Source organism: Zeus faber, assembly GCF_960531495.2.
Source record: "Zeus faber genome assembly, chromosome: 16".
In the NCBI taxonomy this organism is placed as follows: domain Eukaryota; kingdom Metazoa; phylum Chordata; class Actinopteri; order Zeiformes; family Zeidae; genus Zeus; species Zeus faber.
Window position 1 is genome coordinate 3073315 of NC_137202.1, and position 17659 is coordinate 3090973.

Consider the following 17659-nt stretch of genomic DNA (forward strand, 5'->3'; position numbering starts at 1 on the left):
AAAAATACTCCAGGGATCACGTTCTGGCATTCAGGGTTGAGATTATACGGAAAATAACGTTCATTTAATCCTGTAACAAATGTGACAATTTATACCGCAAGAAATAAAAAGTAAAATGAGAGCAAAACCTGTGGTTCTGTACGAAAGAAAAGAGGAAGAAAAAGTGTTTTCTTCCTTCTTTTCTTGTTTCAATCTTTCTCCCTCGCACTCAAACACGCGCACACACACACACACACACACACACACACACGCGCGCGCGTATGCACACACGCACACACACACACTGACGCACGCACACGCACGCACACACACATACACACTCACACATATTTCTCTTCCACACTCCCTCACCTCAAGGAGGGGTTTTAAAGATGAAAAGGGGACAGAAGGAGGGTCCGTGGGCTGGAGGGGACCTCCCCCCGTGCTATGATTGGCTGGGCTGGGTGTGAGTGAGTCCAGGGGAGGCCAGTCGGAGGGTGAGTGGTCCGAGAGACTTCCAAGGGGAAGGCAGTAGCAGCACCAGCTCCCACCGCCTCTTAAAGCCTAGGTACTCCTCACCGCAGCTACACACTGACAGACAGACTGGCCAGAGAGAGAGAGAGGGAGAGAGAGAGAGAGAGAGAGAGAGAGAAAGATAGCGAAGGAGAGATAGGGAGAGAGAGAGAGAGGGAGAGAGAGATAAAGAGACAGAATATGAGAGTGAACAGGGAAAGTCAGTAAAGGGAGATCAGTATTTGAAGGCATTGCATCGTGTTTACCTGCTTTGATTGCTGCCTCTTCACTCCAGCTACCTGAGGCATGCACACACACACACTTGCGCACACATACACACAGATGCACTGAGGGAGTTTCACAGCACGGCTTAGAGGACTGCTTCTCAAAATAGGATTAAAACTTGTTTCGTTTTTTTTTTTTTTCTTTTTAAACCTGCCGCTTTTACACTCAGGAAGAGAAAAAGGATTACAGCTTATCCTCCTGCGACACATGTTTGTGTCTCTCGGCGTGCTGTCGTCACTGAGTCACTTTGGAGACTTGGGATATCTGGAACAGGACCGCAGAGCTCGGGGAGCGATGGCACGCGGACAGAAGACCCCCAGGTGGGCATTGAACCAGGGCTCTTTCAGCACGGCGGCGCTCAGAGTCTCGCTCACCTCTCCCCTTGTCCTCCTCGTCCTCCTCTCTGCCCTCGCCACCGCTGCCTCGGCCGCAGACGAGTACGACTACTACAGCTGGCAGTCGGACAACTTCCACAATGGGCGCTTCTACACCAAGCAGCCACAGTGTGTGGACATCCCCGCCGACCTGCGGCTGTGCCACAACGTGGGCTACAAGAAGATGCGGCTGCCCAACCTCCTGGACCACGAGACCATGCCAGAGGTCAAGCAGCAGGCGGGCAGCTGGGTGCCCCTGCTGGCCAAGCGTTGCCATGCCGACACGCAGGTCTTCCTGTGCTCGCTGTTCGCGCCCGTGTGCCTGGACCGTCCCATCTACCCGTGCCGCTCGCTCTGCGAAGCAGTGCGAGACAGCTGCGCCCCCGTGATGGAAACCTACGGCTTTCCCTGGCCAGAGATGCTGACCTGTGACAAGTTTCCCATCGACAACGACCTCTGCATCCCCATGCAGTTTGCTGGCAACCACGCCACCCCCCCGCCAGGTTGGGCAACACACGCACACTGGCACACACACACTGGCGCACACACACAAGCCGTAGGACACGTGCATACGCACACACCCACAAAATCACACATACACCGATCATAAGACTAAAAAAGAGGTAAAGTGACGTAATTCCTACGGTTAAAGCATCAGTGATCACACACTTGAACTTAGACAGCTACATCGTATTTTTTAAGAAGCACTGATATGACATTTTGTACAGGCTAAAAAAAATAAAACCTGCACTCTGTCTACCAAAAAATGTTACATAATACAAATGTGGTGTAAAGTATCAGTGCTGTTGATTATTTGATACTTCTTCTTACATTACATACTTTGGCATCCATTTATGACATTCTTGAGGGATACGATGATTTGGTTCTCTACATTATTGTGTATTTATCGATTCTAATCTATCCATCTATTCTCATATGATCTTTTGTACTCAATCATGATCCTGTTTTATCTTAAATATAGTGTTATAAATAACATATGTAATTAAGTCCAATACAAAATAGCAGTATTTAATAAAAGTTACTAATATCTTATCAATGATTATAGTCAAAGCAACTGCCGTGGAAAGGAAAAAGTAACAAATATTATACATTAGAATTCTGATGTATCCATTTTTTTTTTCCTTGAGGGCATTTGGGCATAATTGTGATATACGTGTTAACATAGGCCAGTATTAACCAAAAAAAATATCAAACCATCTTCATGACATAGTTCTTTCAATTTAAAATAAGAGGAGAGAAAATAAAAACCCCGTCAGCCCATCAGTTCAACCGAGACAAATGACTTTTCCAAGAGTCTGCTGAGAATACCAAGTGAAAGCAGGAAGAACCGTCAGTGAGCCTCCGGTTGAAGAGCTGCGCTCCTCTGACGACGGATGAAAGTTTAAGCGAGAGGCTTTCCAGGGATGGTCAAGGAGAGAGCAAGCGAGAGAGGGAGCGAGAGAGAGAAAAAGGGAGAGAGAGAGAGAGAGGAGCTGGACAGAGGTGTGTTAGTGTCCATTTGCAGCCTCCAGGAGACAAGGAGACAGACTGAGAGGCTCCTGATTGTTCAGAGTTAAGATAAATGGACTGTGATGTGAAGCACACACACACACACACACACACACACACACACACACACACACACACACACACACACACACACACACACCTTTCTATACTCATCTATCACCCAATTTTTCTACCTATGTGCACAGAATGAATGTTTAATTTCAATGTCTCATACTTTTGGATTGACCAGACGCACTCAACTAAAACTAGAGCAGACGACATATGGGAAATAAAGTTTTGTTGTTTTTTTAAATCGAACGGAAACGTGCGGTGCATATAAGAAGGAGGAAAAACCCTTCAAGAGAGACGGACGGGTGGAGTCGTGAGAGAGTGGAGGAAAGAAAGGGAGACGTAGGGCAGGCAATAGGTGTGTGTGTGTGTGTGTGTGTGTGTGTGTGTGTGTGTGTGTGTGTGTGGGTTTGCATGTGTGTGCACGGGCGCACGCGGGTGTGTGTGTGTGCGTGCGTGCATGCGGGCGTGCGTGTTTGTGTGTGTGTGTGTGTGTGTCTGTGTGTGTGTGTGAATCCGTGCATGGCCGCTGCTTCAGCAGTCTCTTAACAAAAGCAGTTTGCGTCAAGAGGGGGGGAGAGGGAGTCGATGGGAGGTGGTCATAATGTGGGAGGGGGCACAGTGTGGGCCGCAATGTCTTTTGTTGGTCCTGGCAGCCAGCGGGCCAATTAGCTAGAAGGCCAATTAGTGAGCCCCGCTAATTAGTCGACAAGACGGGACAAGAGCCGGGCCCGGGTCTGAGTGTCCCTGAAGGAGGGAGGGAGCAGGAAGGAGAGGAAAGAAAGGAGAGAGGAGTGGGAGGGCCCGGAGAGACAGACAGTGCTGAGGAGGAGAGAAAAAACCTCTTTCCTGGAGCATTAGAAAGCTTCTTTCAGACGGGACCGGGTCGAAAACGCTTTAACGACTCATTATTTAAGACACCTAGCTTTGAACTATTCGCCACTCCCTCTGAGCTGCATCTGCGTGAATGGGAGTTCTCCGTCGCCTGCGTCTGAAACGCTTTTACCCTGCATGTGGAGGTTGGGAAATAGCCATTGACGAAATTTGAATGAATGAAAAGGAAACACCACCTAGATCGCCCAAAAATGATGCCGAAGAATACGAAGAATAAATGCCAGCACCGTACCATGGGGGACAACATTTGGCCTTAAACTGTGATTCTATTCCACTGTGAGCGAATGTCAATCACTCGCAGATTCTTCAAACGTCTCGGCTGCAGTGGTTTCATACAGAGCGAGTTGATTCCGCTGTGAAAATAGATGTTCTGTTTTCCTAGGACGGGTATCAACTATGTAACATTTTGGCTGCTCAGCGCCATAACTCATACTTCTGCGCTCCCAGGGATGGAGACGGTTTGAACCTTATCTCTCATCTCCCCTACAGACAACTGTTTGTTGATCTTATCTTGATCAAATCCTTGACGGAGACGGCTAGATTACAGAAAGCAGTTTGATATCGGCGCTAGTCTGTGGAGGGATCAGTGCCGTTACACAATTTAGTCATTTAATTGAATTTGTTCGGGGGGGAAATACGACTGTGGGTTGTGGAAAAAAAGAAAGCGTTTACATGAAAGGAAGCATCTTACAAGTTTTGAATTCATTAAAATAATGTACGGGAAATAAAATATCAAAGCCTGTTTATGAATCTGTGTAGGAGAGGGAGAATAAGCAGGAAAGAGAGAGCGAACCGAGAGTGAACCCATATCAGTTCAAGCCTGGAGGCGTAGAAGGCTCTAACATTTTGTTAAGAAGCAGTTTCTCTGATCTGGAGATGAGGCCATCCTGAGGACAAGCTTTTGGCTCCCAATACAAAAACACACACACACACACACAGGCAAACACACACACACACACAGGCAAACACACACACACACACACACACACACACACACACACACACACACATACACACACACACACACGCACACACATACAGGCACGCACACATGCACAAACACACGCACGCACACACACACACACATGCACAAACACACACACACACACACACGTCAACAATGATAAAGTCCCTTCAGGTAAGAGCGATCCCTACGAAATGAGTTTCTTAGAAACCGCTCCTGTCAGGGGGCAGCGGAGCCGCTCCTTGGCCAGGATCATCTTCGGTTTCTTGTGATAATCCAGGTGGATCTGGGAGAGCTCAGTCACAGGCCTCTAGTTGTGCTGCCCCCGATAGGGAGGCCCGGACGCTATCCGAGCCACATCTCAACCATTATGCAATTAAATGACATAGCATGGCTTGAGAGCCATGAAGCCTAACAATGCAGAGTCGGGTTCTGACCATGTGTGTTTGTTTGAGGATATATTCCTTTGATTTTTGTGTCAGCATGTAATATGGACTGGGACAGGGTATGGACAGGGGGCGAGGGGGCGGGGGGGCTGGGGGGGGATTAATGCTCATAAGTGGAGTTGTGAGTATGTAAAGCAGTAGAGGGGCAAACTTGTGAAACATCCCAAAACCAGGCAGGTGGGAAGGCAGGGCTGGTAAACATCGGGTGAGATGCATTCTTAACAGGCAGAACTTGGGCAGCTATAAACGTCAACATATTGCTAACTTAATACCATAATATCTTTGTCTAAAATATCAATATACTTGTCGTCAGTTAAACCAAATATTGTTGTGGTGCAGTGACAGGTATGACAGTATATTACACCTGCCAGGTCAATAGGCCACGTTGCGGTAAACAGCAAAACCCCAACTGCATGCTTAAACCTCTCCAAAACAAATTTCTGTCAGCACAATGTCCATGTTGTGCGCTGAAAAGTAGTTTGTGCCCGAGAGACAAATTGCATGGTGTCAAAGATATTGTCTGTCCTCGCGGTGCATTGATGTGGCCAGTGTTAGTTACAACCATGGTGGGGCAGACAGGCAGCGCCGTCAGGGCCCCGGTAACACAATGGGCACCACTCATGTGGCTCTGGCCGCCGTATGAAAGGGAAAATGTGATCCAATGCTCCGTCCATGGAAGACTGGCTCGGCCTTTTGAGAATGCATTTTCTGCTCTGTATAGGATTCCGACAGAAGCGGGGAACGTGCTGAGCTTTAGGGGCCCCCAGGGGGCCTCGGAGGGCCGCCATGCGGGGCCACTTTTGAGTTCCTCCTCCTGCCCAACCGCACGCTGCTTTTAAACAGATGTCTGGGCGCTTCGACATAAATCACAAGCTGTATTTAATCCCTGGCACACTGGCGTTTTATGTCTTAAGTGTCGCTCCTCGGGAGGTAAAGAGTCAAAATGAGGCGTGAGATTGTTACCTGCGTCTATTTCAGATGAAGCTGAGTCACCGTGATGCAAAGGGGAATTGGGTGATATCGCCAAGATGGACACAAATTTTGTGTCCATCCTTGGCTCGGCTGGTGTTCAGTGTTTGCGTTTGAGACAGAGCGGCGGCTTCGATGTGCGTGGAAAGGAATGACAGCGGTAAAAAGGGGGAGCATAGCAGGGGAGAAGAGGAACGGGAATAAGACAAATCAGTAAGTTCAGGGCTTTGACTGAGATCACTTCTACTGTCGAGTCTGTGGACTCTAGTCTTGGCACCATTTCCAATGCGTGCATGCTGTTTGGCTCCCTAACGACAGGGTGTCCTGAGGGGCCCCTCCTCGCTTCTTGGACTCTGTCGTACTGCATTATTTTATCCACCATTTTCTGAGTGCAGGAACAGTGATCCATCCGCATCCAGGTCTGGGAAAATGAATTTGACGACCTCAAGGCCCTATAAGACCTACTGTATATGATCAAGTCAGTGCAGCGATCCCGGCAGCCGAGTGACAGCCGATGATCGGGCCTTGATGGAGGCTGTCCACTCCTAATTGACTTCTCTGCGGTTTGCACGTGTTGCTCGACGTTTCCAGGCTCCAGCAAGTTTTGGTGGAGGAGCCACTTTCTCCTCACACATGCTCTGGCACCCACGCAACTGGGCCCCCAGCCAGAAAACCACCCTTGCGAACGCGGAATGAATTACTCTGCAGTCTGAATAAGATGTAACAGCTTCAAGAGAGTCATTCAAAACAGACAAACTCGAGAGCAGTGATTTGGCATTGTTTGGGGGTCTGTGGTGCATGTGTATGTGGTTGAAAAGTGTGTGTAGGTATGTCTGTCAGTGTTATTGTGTTTGCATGTGTAGGTTTGAGTAGAATTGAATGTGTGTGTGTGTGTGTGTGTGTGTGTGTGTGTGTGTGTGCTTTCCAGTCTCTGGAGTCTTCTTCCAGTGTGTCAGCACCAGACAATTAGCGTCCTCACTGCCCAGAAACGCTTGGGAACCCTCTGAGAAGAAAAAAAAGTGGCAGTTACTTCACAAGAACAGTTTTCAACTCCCACCAACACACACCAGCACACACACACACACACACACACACACACACACACACACACACACACACACACACACACACACACACACACACACACACACACACACACTTAGGTTAGGTGACGGTTAGGGGGTTCACCTCCCCACGACCCAGGCAGTGAAGCCTGCTGACCTTTGACCCTTCTCATTATCAGCCCAGACTGTGAGGTTTGGGCTGGATGATAACCTCTGAATCCCAACTTCTAACCCCCGGGGCCGGGGCCGGACGTGGCTCGGAGAGACCTGTGTGTGTGTGTGTGTGTGTGTGTGTGTGTGTGTGTGTGTGTGTGTGTGTGTGTGTGTGTGTGTGTCTGTGATTGTGTGTGTGTGGGTGTGTGTGTGCGTGTGCGTGCACGCTCGCATGTGTGAGAAAGAAATAAAGAAATACAGGCAGGAAAAAGAGAAGAAGCAAAAAAAGAGACAGAGGCAGAGATTTAAAAAAGTATTTTGGAGATTGTGGTGAAAGTATGACAGAGAAGTATTTAAGCCTCCACCCCTTGCCCAACATCCAGTCATCCAGCTCCACTGAATAGAATTGCTTATTCAGCAGAGAAGCAAATGATTCCTTTTTTTTTTCTTCTTCCCATGGACGTGTTGTCTCTAATCATAGCACGTTCCATCAGTCTGCCCCCGTAGGTATATACGTTTCAGTAATACAGGGACGATTTCTGAACCCGCAGCCACCACATCCTCCTCTCCCTTCCTTCGCTCAGCTCACGGCCTGGCTGAAGAAGCGTAGAGCCGCTTAGTACTTCACTAGCTCCGATCACACCCACCGCCTCTAGGATAACACTGCGTCGGTATGACGGCTCAAAAAATGTGTGAAATGTGCTTTTTCTTTCTTCTGTTGTGCGGGGGGGGTTAAAGCGAATTGTCTGCCAAAAATAGGACAGAGGCAGATTTTTTTTTTTTTATGTTTTTATTTTGTTGCTTGGTTTGAAAACAAGGGGATCTTATGGAATAATGATTACAATAAAAAAAAATCATAATCATAATAATAATATAATAAAGTTATTTGTACTAACATAGAAGTTTGTCGCTCAAATTGCTTCTTAGACATTTGGGAATTAACATGTACAGTAATTAATGATTTAAAATTAATTAAATAGTACATTTGAGGAGAAAACAAAAAAACATAATAATATAAATAAGTAATATACCTATAATGTAATATTTTTCAGGAATGTGCTTATGAACTTGTCTCGTGGAGACATGAGAAGTTTGTGCCCAAGTCAAGTTAAGTTTATTTATATCTCAATTGTGCAATGACAAAATAAAAGCCTTTTGATTAGAAGACACCCAGTAAAGACCTCCTTTGCAGGTGCCTGTTGATTTGATGTTATTTATAAATTTTGCGGGGGGGTGATGTTGATGTAAATCACAGAATATCACAGTTAAACAGTTAAACTAATTTTGTGATTAGCAGCGGGGTCCTGGGTTAAAAATAAACCTGACTTGTTGCTTTCGGCTTCCACTCGCTTGTTTCACAATGTGCGCGGTTCACTGTGTGGCCCGAGTCCTGCACACTGAATCACTTCTCACTCCACTCAGCTGCTGCCGCTGCAACGTTTACCTTTCTGAGCGGCCAAGACCACGCCCGCTCCACCAAAATATACAGCGGCTGGAATTAAAACATTTTCTCCGCTGTAATTGCAGGGCAAACAGCAGTCAGGCTCCTGGGTTATATATTCCTACTCGGAAGCAAATAGCCTCTGACAAGGGGGGCGCTCCAAACAAGTGCCTCAAAAGTGCTCTGGGGCTTAACAAGTCCACATTCACACGACTTTTTGGTCTCTGCTTGGCTGAGAAGTGACTTCACCTAAACTCCCACAACTCAGTGGCTTCTTTGAAAAACTCTAAAAGCTGAGTGATTTTCGCGAAGTAAGTTTTATCAATATTAACTGAAGCTCTACGCTAGTTTGGTCAGAGTCAGACTGTGTAGACTGGAGAAGGTTGTTTCTATAAATGACGGCGTTCTTTTCCTTAATTTCCCCCAGGGGCCTGATAAAGTGTTATCGTATTGTGTCTAATCTTATCTCCTCTTATGTTATTTCCCCAGTGTCTAAAGTCTGCCCTCCGTGCGACAACGAGCTGAAGGCGGACAATATCATGGAACATTACTGTGCCAGCGACTTTGGTATGTAGAAAACACACACACACACACACACACACACACACACACACACACACACACACACACACACACACACACACACATTCATATATTTCACTTTCCCCGACGATTTTTCTTTAAATATGTAAAATATTTCAAGATCATCATCTGAAATGTTCCACCATCCTCCAAGCAATGTTCAACTTTCTCTCCACCCTGATAATTACGAGAGCGCAAAGTCTGCACAGGACTTTTCCAATCATCTCCAATCATCTTCAAATCATCGCCGCGCGCCAAGGTTTTCGGTCGGCTCGGCTATGCCGTCGAGAATCTCCTTAAATAATGTCCCGAGCCTTTAAAGTTAATGCTACGCTGCTCTGTGTTTCCCGTGGTCCCTTGACTCCGGAGATAAAACTAATGAAGGCGAGCGCGGTAACAGCCTTGGGAAGGCTTGTGGAGTGCACTGCTCTGGCTTCTAACCAGATCAAATCATAAAACTCCTTATGATACATATGCCAGATTTTTAATAGAAATCATATTTCCACAGAACGTCTTCTTGATGGCCAACATTATGGCACTGCACTGATGCCTTGAGTTAAAGAGCTGCATTAGTAATACGTAATTAAAGGCAGGATTACAATAACATCACAGCAGGTAAGCTTATAAGTCAGAAATAAAATAATTCACTCACATCCAACAACAATCAAAAAGTCACGCTCCTTTGGTCACATAGCTCACATTTGGAATCACAGCCAAACACATTGACACCTAATTATATGTGATACAATCCATTTGTCATAAGTTAATAAAATCACACTTTTAATTAAAGGATTTAATAACTCAATCTTGTGTTGGCAACCCAGGAGGGACATGTTGGGGTCAAAAAGCAAAGCCCTGAATCTTCCTCAACATTAGAGTCAAACATGATTACATTGGTGGGCAGATAGCCAACCGCAGCCCAGCGCTGGAGAGCTCACAGTCGTGTTCTTTTGGCTGTGGACGAATTTTATTGGATGAGACTCCAGGACATCGAGAGGAATCACAATTACAAAGACATGAGGATCAGCCAAGACAGACTTTGTGGTGTTTTTTCTGTTCTACGAGGCGATATTTGATTACAGCTTTATCTCACGCTCCGTGAATGCCTTTACCCTACTCTGTTGTGGACATAGTTCACCCTCCACGTCATTGAAACCTAGTGTTTTACTGTTGTATTTTCTACTTTGGTGGATGAGCTAATGGTTCTCCACATTCCTGGCTGTGCCATTGAGCTGTACCCCCTCAACTGCAGAGGTGTGTAGAATACAACAGGAGTACAATTATAAAATACATTTTTATAAATAACTTTAAATAAGGTCCTTACATGTAAGCAAGTAATGCGGTTAAGGTGAATACGTGCCAGAGTTATGCAAAATATAATCGAATAATTTAGGTCTGTCGATCGCAGGTCTGTCTATATCTAGGTCTGTCAATTAAGAATACGATGATTATGTGAGCGTTGTAAATAATATTTGAAAAAGTGTCTTATTCTGCATAAAAATCTGGACTTAACAGAGTAGTGTTCAGTGGGTCTGTGTTGTGCAGACCTCCACCTGGCTGAAAGGGAAGGTGACACGTTTAGCCCGGGAAAAGCTGTTTCTCCTCAAAATGGCAGCACCCTTCCACCCCCTGCAGCAACGTCACCCCTGCTTGAAACCTTCCACACTCCCCCTCTCTCTCTCCCTGTCTCTCTCCATCTGTGATCCTTCATCCTTCATGTCTCCTCATCTCAGTTTGTATAGTAAATGCTCATGGCTTGTCACGGCGACGTTGGCCAGGCACTTTTACGCAGCGCTGCCCCGACTGCACAACTTATGACTGAATATGGGTGGGGACGTACACGGGGGTAGGGGGGATTATTGTATTCCCTCCGGAACCAGTATTGGGCAGTATTGCATTGAAAATATTACTTTCCCCAGTAACGAGCAGTTTAACGGATTACTCATACAATTTCAGTAATAGTATTACAGTTACCTCCCAAAAACATAACTTAGGGGTTACTAGGGGTGGGCTGATTGATCGCATGAAACGAATATCCATCACGGATATTGTGTTTTGTCCGATTACGAATGTCGTCCGATCATTTTGAGTTTATATCCGGGATCGGAGATTTTGTTATCATTTGGCCTCATTGGGTATATCTGCTGCACGTCAATTTCAAATACATCGCAACATATCTACATACATACGGCAATATCACATCACAGTGTTTCAGGTTATCTGCAAGGGGGAGCGAGTGTAACCGAACAGAGAGTAATGTGGCCCTCGGAAAATTACTCATTGGATGGATCATGGATTATTACAACATTTGCCCATCTGCTACTGCGCCGCGACAACATGGTGAGGGTTAATGACCAAGGCGAACTCAAGCACCTTTTTGTTTGCCAATCGTGTTTTAGAACATGAAGAAGACACGGTAGCATCTTGGCAGTCCAACTTAATTTGCCTTTTACTACCAGAGAACTGTACGTTCCCCTCTGGCAAAAGAAACATCCACAATAAAAGCGGGGAGCTTTTGTTTTGTTTGGGATGTACCTGTTTGAGCCCTGTTGCAGATTTTACTTTGGTCTTAACTGCTTTATTAAATAACAGAAGTTGTTTAAAATATTGTGTCTCATCATCCGTTCATGTCGGGTGTGCTTTTCATCTAGCCTGTAACTTTTAATGGAAGTTTGAAGCCATCGATGCGCTTACCGGGTGAAAAGAGTGTACATTTTTTGAGTAACGAGCCCAACACTGGACGGAACACACAGAGAAGCACACAAAGATGCACACAAAAACAGAATCCCCTCCTCTAAATCAGAAATGCACATCCAAAAATATGCACAGTCTCTATCAGACATTCCTTCTAGAAGGTACTACCTGCTTGCGTGTGTAGCGGAGTGAAGCGAACGAGTCTATGTTTATAAAACAGTACACAAGGAGACAAAAACTGAGATGGCAATCTCCCAGTAGCTCTCGGTTACATAGCGATGGTTCGGTAGGCCTCCATAACGCCCGTGATTAATTTTAACTGTCAAGGCACTCACCCAGAGAATTTCCTCTCTCAAATGCCTGGCAGTTTAAATTTTATCTCCCACATGTTTAAATACGAAGGTATAAATATAATTGTATAAACAAGACGGTGGATGTTGACTACAAGTGGCAGTTCATTACTTTGAAACGCAAGTATTTGACCCCACCGGTCCACTGTGCACACAGGTTATCTGTCTTGACTTTGAAAAAATATTCACACTCAACTAGGAAAAAAATTGAATGAATATTAGTGAGGATATATGCTGTTGAATAGTTTCTTGGGGTAATGAAAGGCTCCAGCATTCAAGTAAGTAATCAGTCCCTCCGGGATTTTGTGGGAGTTTTTGGGGTATTTTTGCAACTAAAAAGGTTTAATTTTGCAGCGGATTTTCTCCAAACTTGCAATGCAATTTACAAATTTCAGTAAAGTTAGTAAAGCTGTGTGAATTGACTAAAGGTTGTCAGTCAAAGATTATAAACTTGAAACTACTACCAATGAAGAATGAGTAATTTATAATCACTTCCTATGATCGTAAGAATTCTGCATAACACGGAAACAGCTGTAAATAAAGCTGTTGTAAACTTTAGTACTCATCTTTTTTTATTTTCTAAAAATAAAGAACCTTGTGGTCAAAGTTACAAAAAAAGGAAAATTACACATTATAGTCAGCACCAAATAAAATAATACTGTACGATGACAAATTTAAGCGGTCTGTTTATTTGGCCATTTAATATGGAAAAGTTGGGAAAAGGCGTCAGAAATGTGAAAGTATGAGTAATAGTTACTTCCTGATAGCTATGACAATGCGCAAAAATACAAAAACTTTTTGCTGATTTTGTAATCCTACACTGGAAAATTCTTGTGTCGAAAATGAATATTTTCTCACTGAATAACATCCAAAAACACTGCTTACAGTACTAGCCTTGCACACCTTTCATTCTTAAGAGTGTAGATAGTCTTGATATTCCAGGAAAGGAAGAGTTTGTGCTGTCACAATAAATAGACACCAATACACACACGTCTGTGCACATACACACACACACACGGGACAGGATAGTAGTTGGACACTTCTCAGGATAATAGTGTTAAGTGGTTGCCGGGGTTTAAATGATGGTTCTCGGGAAAGGTGCAAATGAGCTCTCTTCCTGTAAGTAGCCGCTGAAACATCTCACTGCCACTCCAAGAGCTTGTCGGTTAATTGTAAATGTAGGTCTACTGTGCTCAATGTTTCCATGTGAAAGAAAACCAAGGCTGAAAAAGAAGTATCTTAAATGATTCAAGGTAGAATTTGGTCATTCTTTATAGATTCATGTGACTTTTTTTTGGAAGTGTAACGTGATTATGTCCTATCATTTATATTCATAATTTAGTTGAGCTCCACCAATTTTTTAATCAAACTTTGTAAATATTTTTTTTACGAGGTCAGATGACAATACTGCCTTTGGGTTAGGGTTGTAGAATTCTACAGTCAGAAATTCTAACACAGAATATCAGACGAATACCCAACTACTTCTTAATAAACAAATTCATGTTTATTTATAATAACAAAATTTGATAATATGGTAATATGATTGAGGTGGAATAAGTAGATTAAAGCAAGTCAAAACACAATCCCACACCTGGGAAGGTGTGGGATTGTGTGGGGACCCCCACGGCTAACTGATCTGGAATGGTGAGATTCAGCAATGATTGTTCGGTTGGAGTTCTTCCGGGGTTTGCCGGGGTTGGGTTTGGTGGCCTGTAGGTGGCTTTGAAAATCCAGCGCATGCATTCTAGCGCCAGTGAGGTGGCTCGTCCGAAATTGTCCGCTAACCAGGGGTCGCGTAGTCACCTGACGCCCAGAGAAGGTATTTTCAAAATGCCAATGCGCCAGGTAAAATAAAGTAGAAAGTAAAAAGGTGGTAGCAAGAGAGTGCAAGCAAACAGGCATGTTTATACTTCATGAAAAACACAGAATTGGAAGTGACCTCCTTCGATGGCCATTGGTCGGGGGTTCTTGTGAGTCTTTCCATCGGTTTGCCGTGAAAGAGGGGAGTTGCTCCTTTCCCGTGGTGTGTTCAAAAACCCCATCGATAATAAGAATACTACAAAATGAACCATTGTGGTGGTTAATGAGGCATTTATTTCAGTCCAATCTTAGAGTTAGGGAAACACAGAGTTTCAGGTGTAGATATTCCTGTGACAATGGTCACGGTCAATGGGCCGACCATTTGCTGGGGTTCCAGGAACAAAGAGATGACTGGGTCTAATCTTTCAGCACCATCTGGTAATTGGCTTGATCTGCCTAGACCATTGTCTTACTGTGGATTTCAGATGAATTAAAGCATATCTTATTTTTAAAGCCGAAGGTCCTTGTTACAGAAGTGTAGACTGAATAAACCAGTAATTGTCTTTTCCTCTGGAAAACATGTTGAAATGAAGAATCAACTAATATCTAACTTCTCTTATCTCCTCTTACCTCCACTCAAAGTCCTCAAGATGAAGATCAAGGAGGTGAAGAAGGAGAAGGGTGACAGGAAGCTGATCGCAGCGCAGAAGAAGAAGAAGGTGCTGAAGCAAGGCGTGCTGCGCAAGAAGGACCTGAAGAAGCTTACGCTGTACATCAAGAACGGCGCCAACTGCCCCTGTGCCCAGCTGGACAGTCTGGGCTCCAACTTCCTCATCATGGGACGCAAGGTGGACCAGCAGCTGCTGCTCATGTCCATCCACAAGTGGGACAAGAAGAGCAAGGAGCTGAAGTTCGCCATCAAGTACATGAAGTCCCATCAGTGTCCAACCTACCACACTGTCTTTCAGTGACCGCCCTGATCTATTTAGATTCCCTTCCAATTCTATTCCAACCAACTTAGTTCCAAATTCAACAGACTGAGTGGGTGTTCATAAGTCCCATACATCCCTTTTAAATGCTGTTAAACCTTCCACTAGCTAGTACTCGTGGACCAATGTAATTCGACTCATCAAGAGCTTTTATCTTTTCAGATGAATCAGGACTCTAAAGAAACAATCCTGTGCTGTCTGTTGCTCAGATGACGATACCGCCTTAGGCAAGTGCCTGTCTCCAAGTGCCCCAAAATAAAGTACGACACTCCATTATAAATAGGCAGATATTATTTTTCTACCTGTGCTTTTTTTTCTAGTTTGAAAGCTATTTTGGTACTAAAATGATATTTGCAGCAGCATTTTTAGTTCTAACAACGGCTTGGTCTGTTTTTCTTTTATAGTAAAGCAAATTATGTGTATGATATTTACAGCAATCACTTAAATCCATTAGATAGTCGCTCAAGGAAATTGAAATTTAAAAACTTGGCTGCATGAGGGAAAATGCTTTTATGTGCGATTTTGTTAATTATTTCTGACTGGCTCGGGAAAGGGAGTTAAGTGATAAAGCGGGTAGGATTTTAATGTAAAAAGGCCTCAAGATGAAAAGAAGAAATACATATATGTGAGCTACGCAACGGGCCGGTGCAGACACTGACAAAGAGCTTTCGAGAAAGCAGAGAAATGTATGTAGAAACTGTCGCTGTGTTTGTTTGATAGTGTAAAATAAAGTAGCGTATCGCGAAGAACACAATAGAGAAATTAGAAAACAAAGCCTTCTCCCGCGACGCTGCTCAGCCTCTGTTGGAAACGAAGAAGAACCAAGAAACAGACTGAACGACCAGACAATGCTCCCACTGACTGTACCGCACAGCTACTGTACTCTGGCCGAGGCGAACTCGAATACTTCCACATTAGGAGAAGCAAAGGAAGAGAGAGGGGGAGGATGGCGAGGAGAGTCTCTTCCTGAGACAGAATGTGTGGGAGGGGGCATTAAAAATAGAGAGACAGCGACAGAGAAAGAGAGAAAGAGTGAGAGACTTTGGCAGAAAGTCTAAGAAAGTCGCTGGTACTTTTTTTTTTCACATCAGTTTTTCACTTTGTCACTTAAACATTTCTTGTCTTTTGTTTGTTCGTTTTTTTTATGGAAATTTGCTTCATTTATAGCTCTATGGTATGAAAATAACAGAAATCATATGTACAGACATAGCACCTGAATTCACAATTTCTGTGATAATAAAGGAATAAAAATTAATGTTGGCAATAAAGGTTTTTTATCAGTTAACCTGTAAGTAGTTATTTTACTGAAATACATTTTTGTTTTTTTGCAAAAGTGGATGAAACATTTCAATTTTAATATAGGTTTGCCTTTTTGAAATGTTGATTATTTCATATTGAATGGGAATTAAATGAAATCGATATTATTTAGAGCTTTCACAATTATTCCATAATTGCCTGGTCGCAATTATTTTAAATTAAAATCAATCCCATTCTTACATTGACATATCCAGGGAATTCTAAGCCAATATTAGAAATGACCCAATAAATTGCATGTGCAAATTACCCATATTTTTATGTTTGAATATTAATGGCTTTTCTTCCCAAGGTGGATGTGTCTTCATATGAACATAGAAGACAATTAAAGTATTAATCGCAATATTAGTTATACGGCAATGAAACGTAATATAAAATGTCATGAGCGTGACTGCCCTAATTATATTATGCATATTGTAACATCCTTCACAGATCAAACAGACGCTGACGTATAATCACACACCCGCACACACACTCATGCACGCACGCACGCACGCACGCACGCACACACATACACACACACACACACACACTTATACTAATTATGAGCCTGAGTCACTGTGCATTTGGACGTGTGTGTGTGTGTGGGTGGGTGTCCTTTCCCAAAAGAAAGAATATCCTCCCTTACACCTTTTTTTATTTCATAATTTTTTTGCTAACAAAAAGCTTGACAGTGCCATTGTACCCAGCACGGTGCCAAGATCTTCTCCAGGCTGCGATGTCTCTCATCAGGCTACGTGTGACAGCATTTCCCTGGCGAAGACAGAAGTTTTTTTGGGGGTTTTGTGTTTGTTTAACCACAAGGACTCACGGAGCGTTAGCGCAAGGACGGGGAGGTGACTCAGACATATGTCGACTGCGACGTTATCGACCAATGCTATCACACACACACCCACCAGGCACTGGAAACACTGTGCACACAGGAGAACACACACATAAACAATGAAGTCACAGTCACAGAAGGTTTTGGCGTCAAAGTTCTCCAGCAGAATGAAGCCCCCCACCCGCGTTTAGGAGGTTTACGGGGACGGTCTGAACTGCACTGTAGAAAAGACACTGCCTTAAGGTTGGATAAGTATATGAATGGGACTGATATAAACCATCTATTTGTATTTTTGGCTGCATAAAATACCTCCCTTTTTTGCAAGTTTGCAATAGGTTTTTAAATTTCAACTTAAGTTTACATCAAACACTCTTTTAGTTGTATACACTACATATTTTTCAAAACTTGATATTCTATGATACTATATACAAATCTACAAATCTTGGT

At 44.0% G+C, this 17659-nt stretch overlaps 1 protein-coding gene across 1 annotated transcript; it reads left to right on the top strand.

The window, feature by feature from the left end:
- Positions 1–597: 597 nt before the first annotated feature.
- Positions 598–16283, top strand: sfrp5 (secreted frizzled-related protein 5). Its single transcript, XM_080016544.1, has 3 exons — positions 598–1654; positions 9150–9227; positions 14729–16283. The coding sequence occupies exons 1-3, from the start codon at positions 985–987 to the stop codon at positions 15055–15057; spliced, it is 1077 nt and encodes a 358-aa protein (XP_079872670.1). The 5' UTR covers positions 598–984; the 3' UTR covers positions 15058–16283.
- The last annotated feature ends 1376 nt before the right edge of the window (positions 16284–17659 follow it).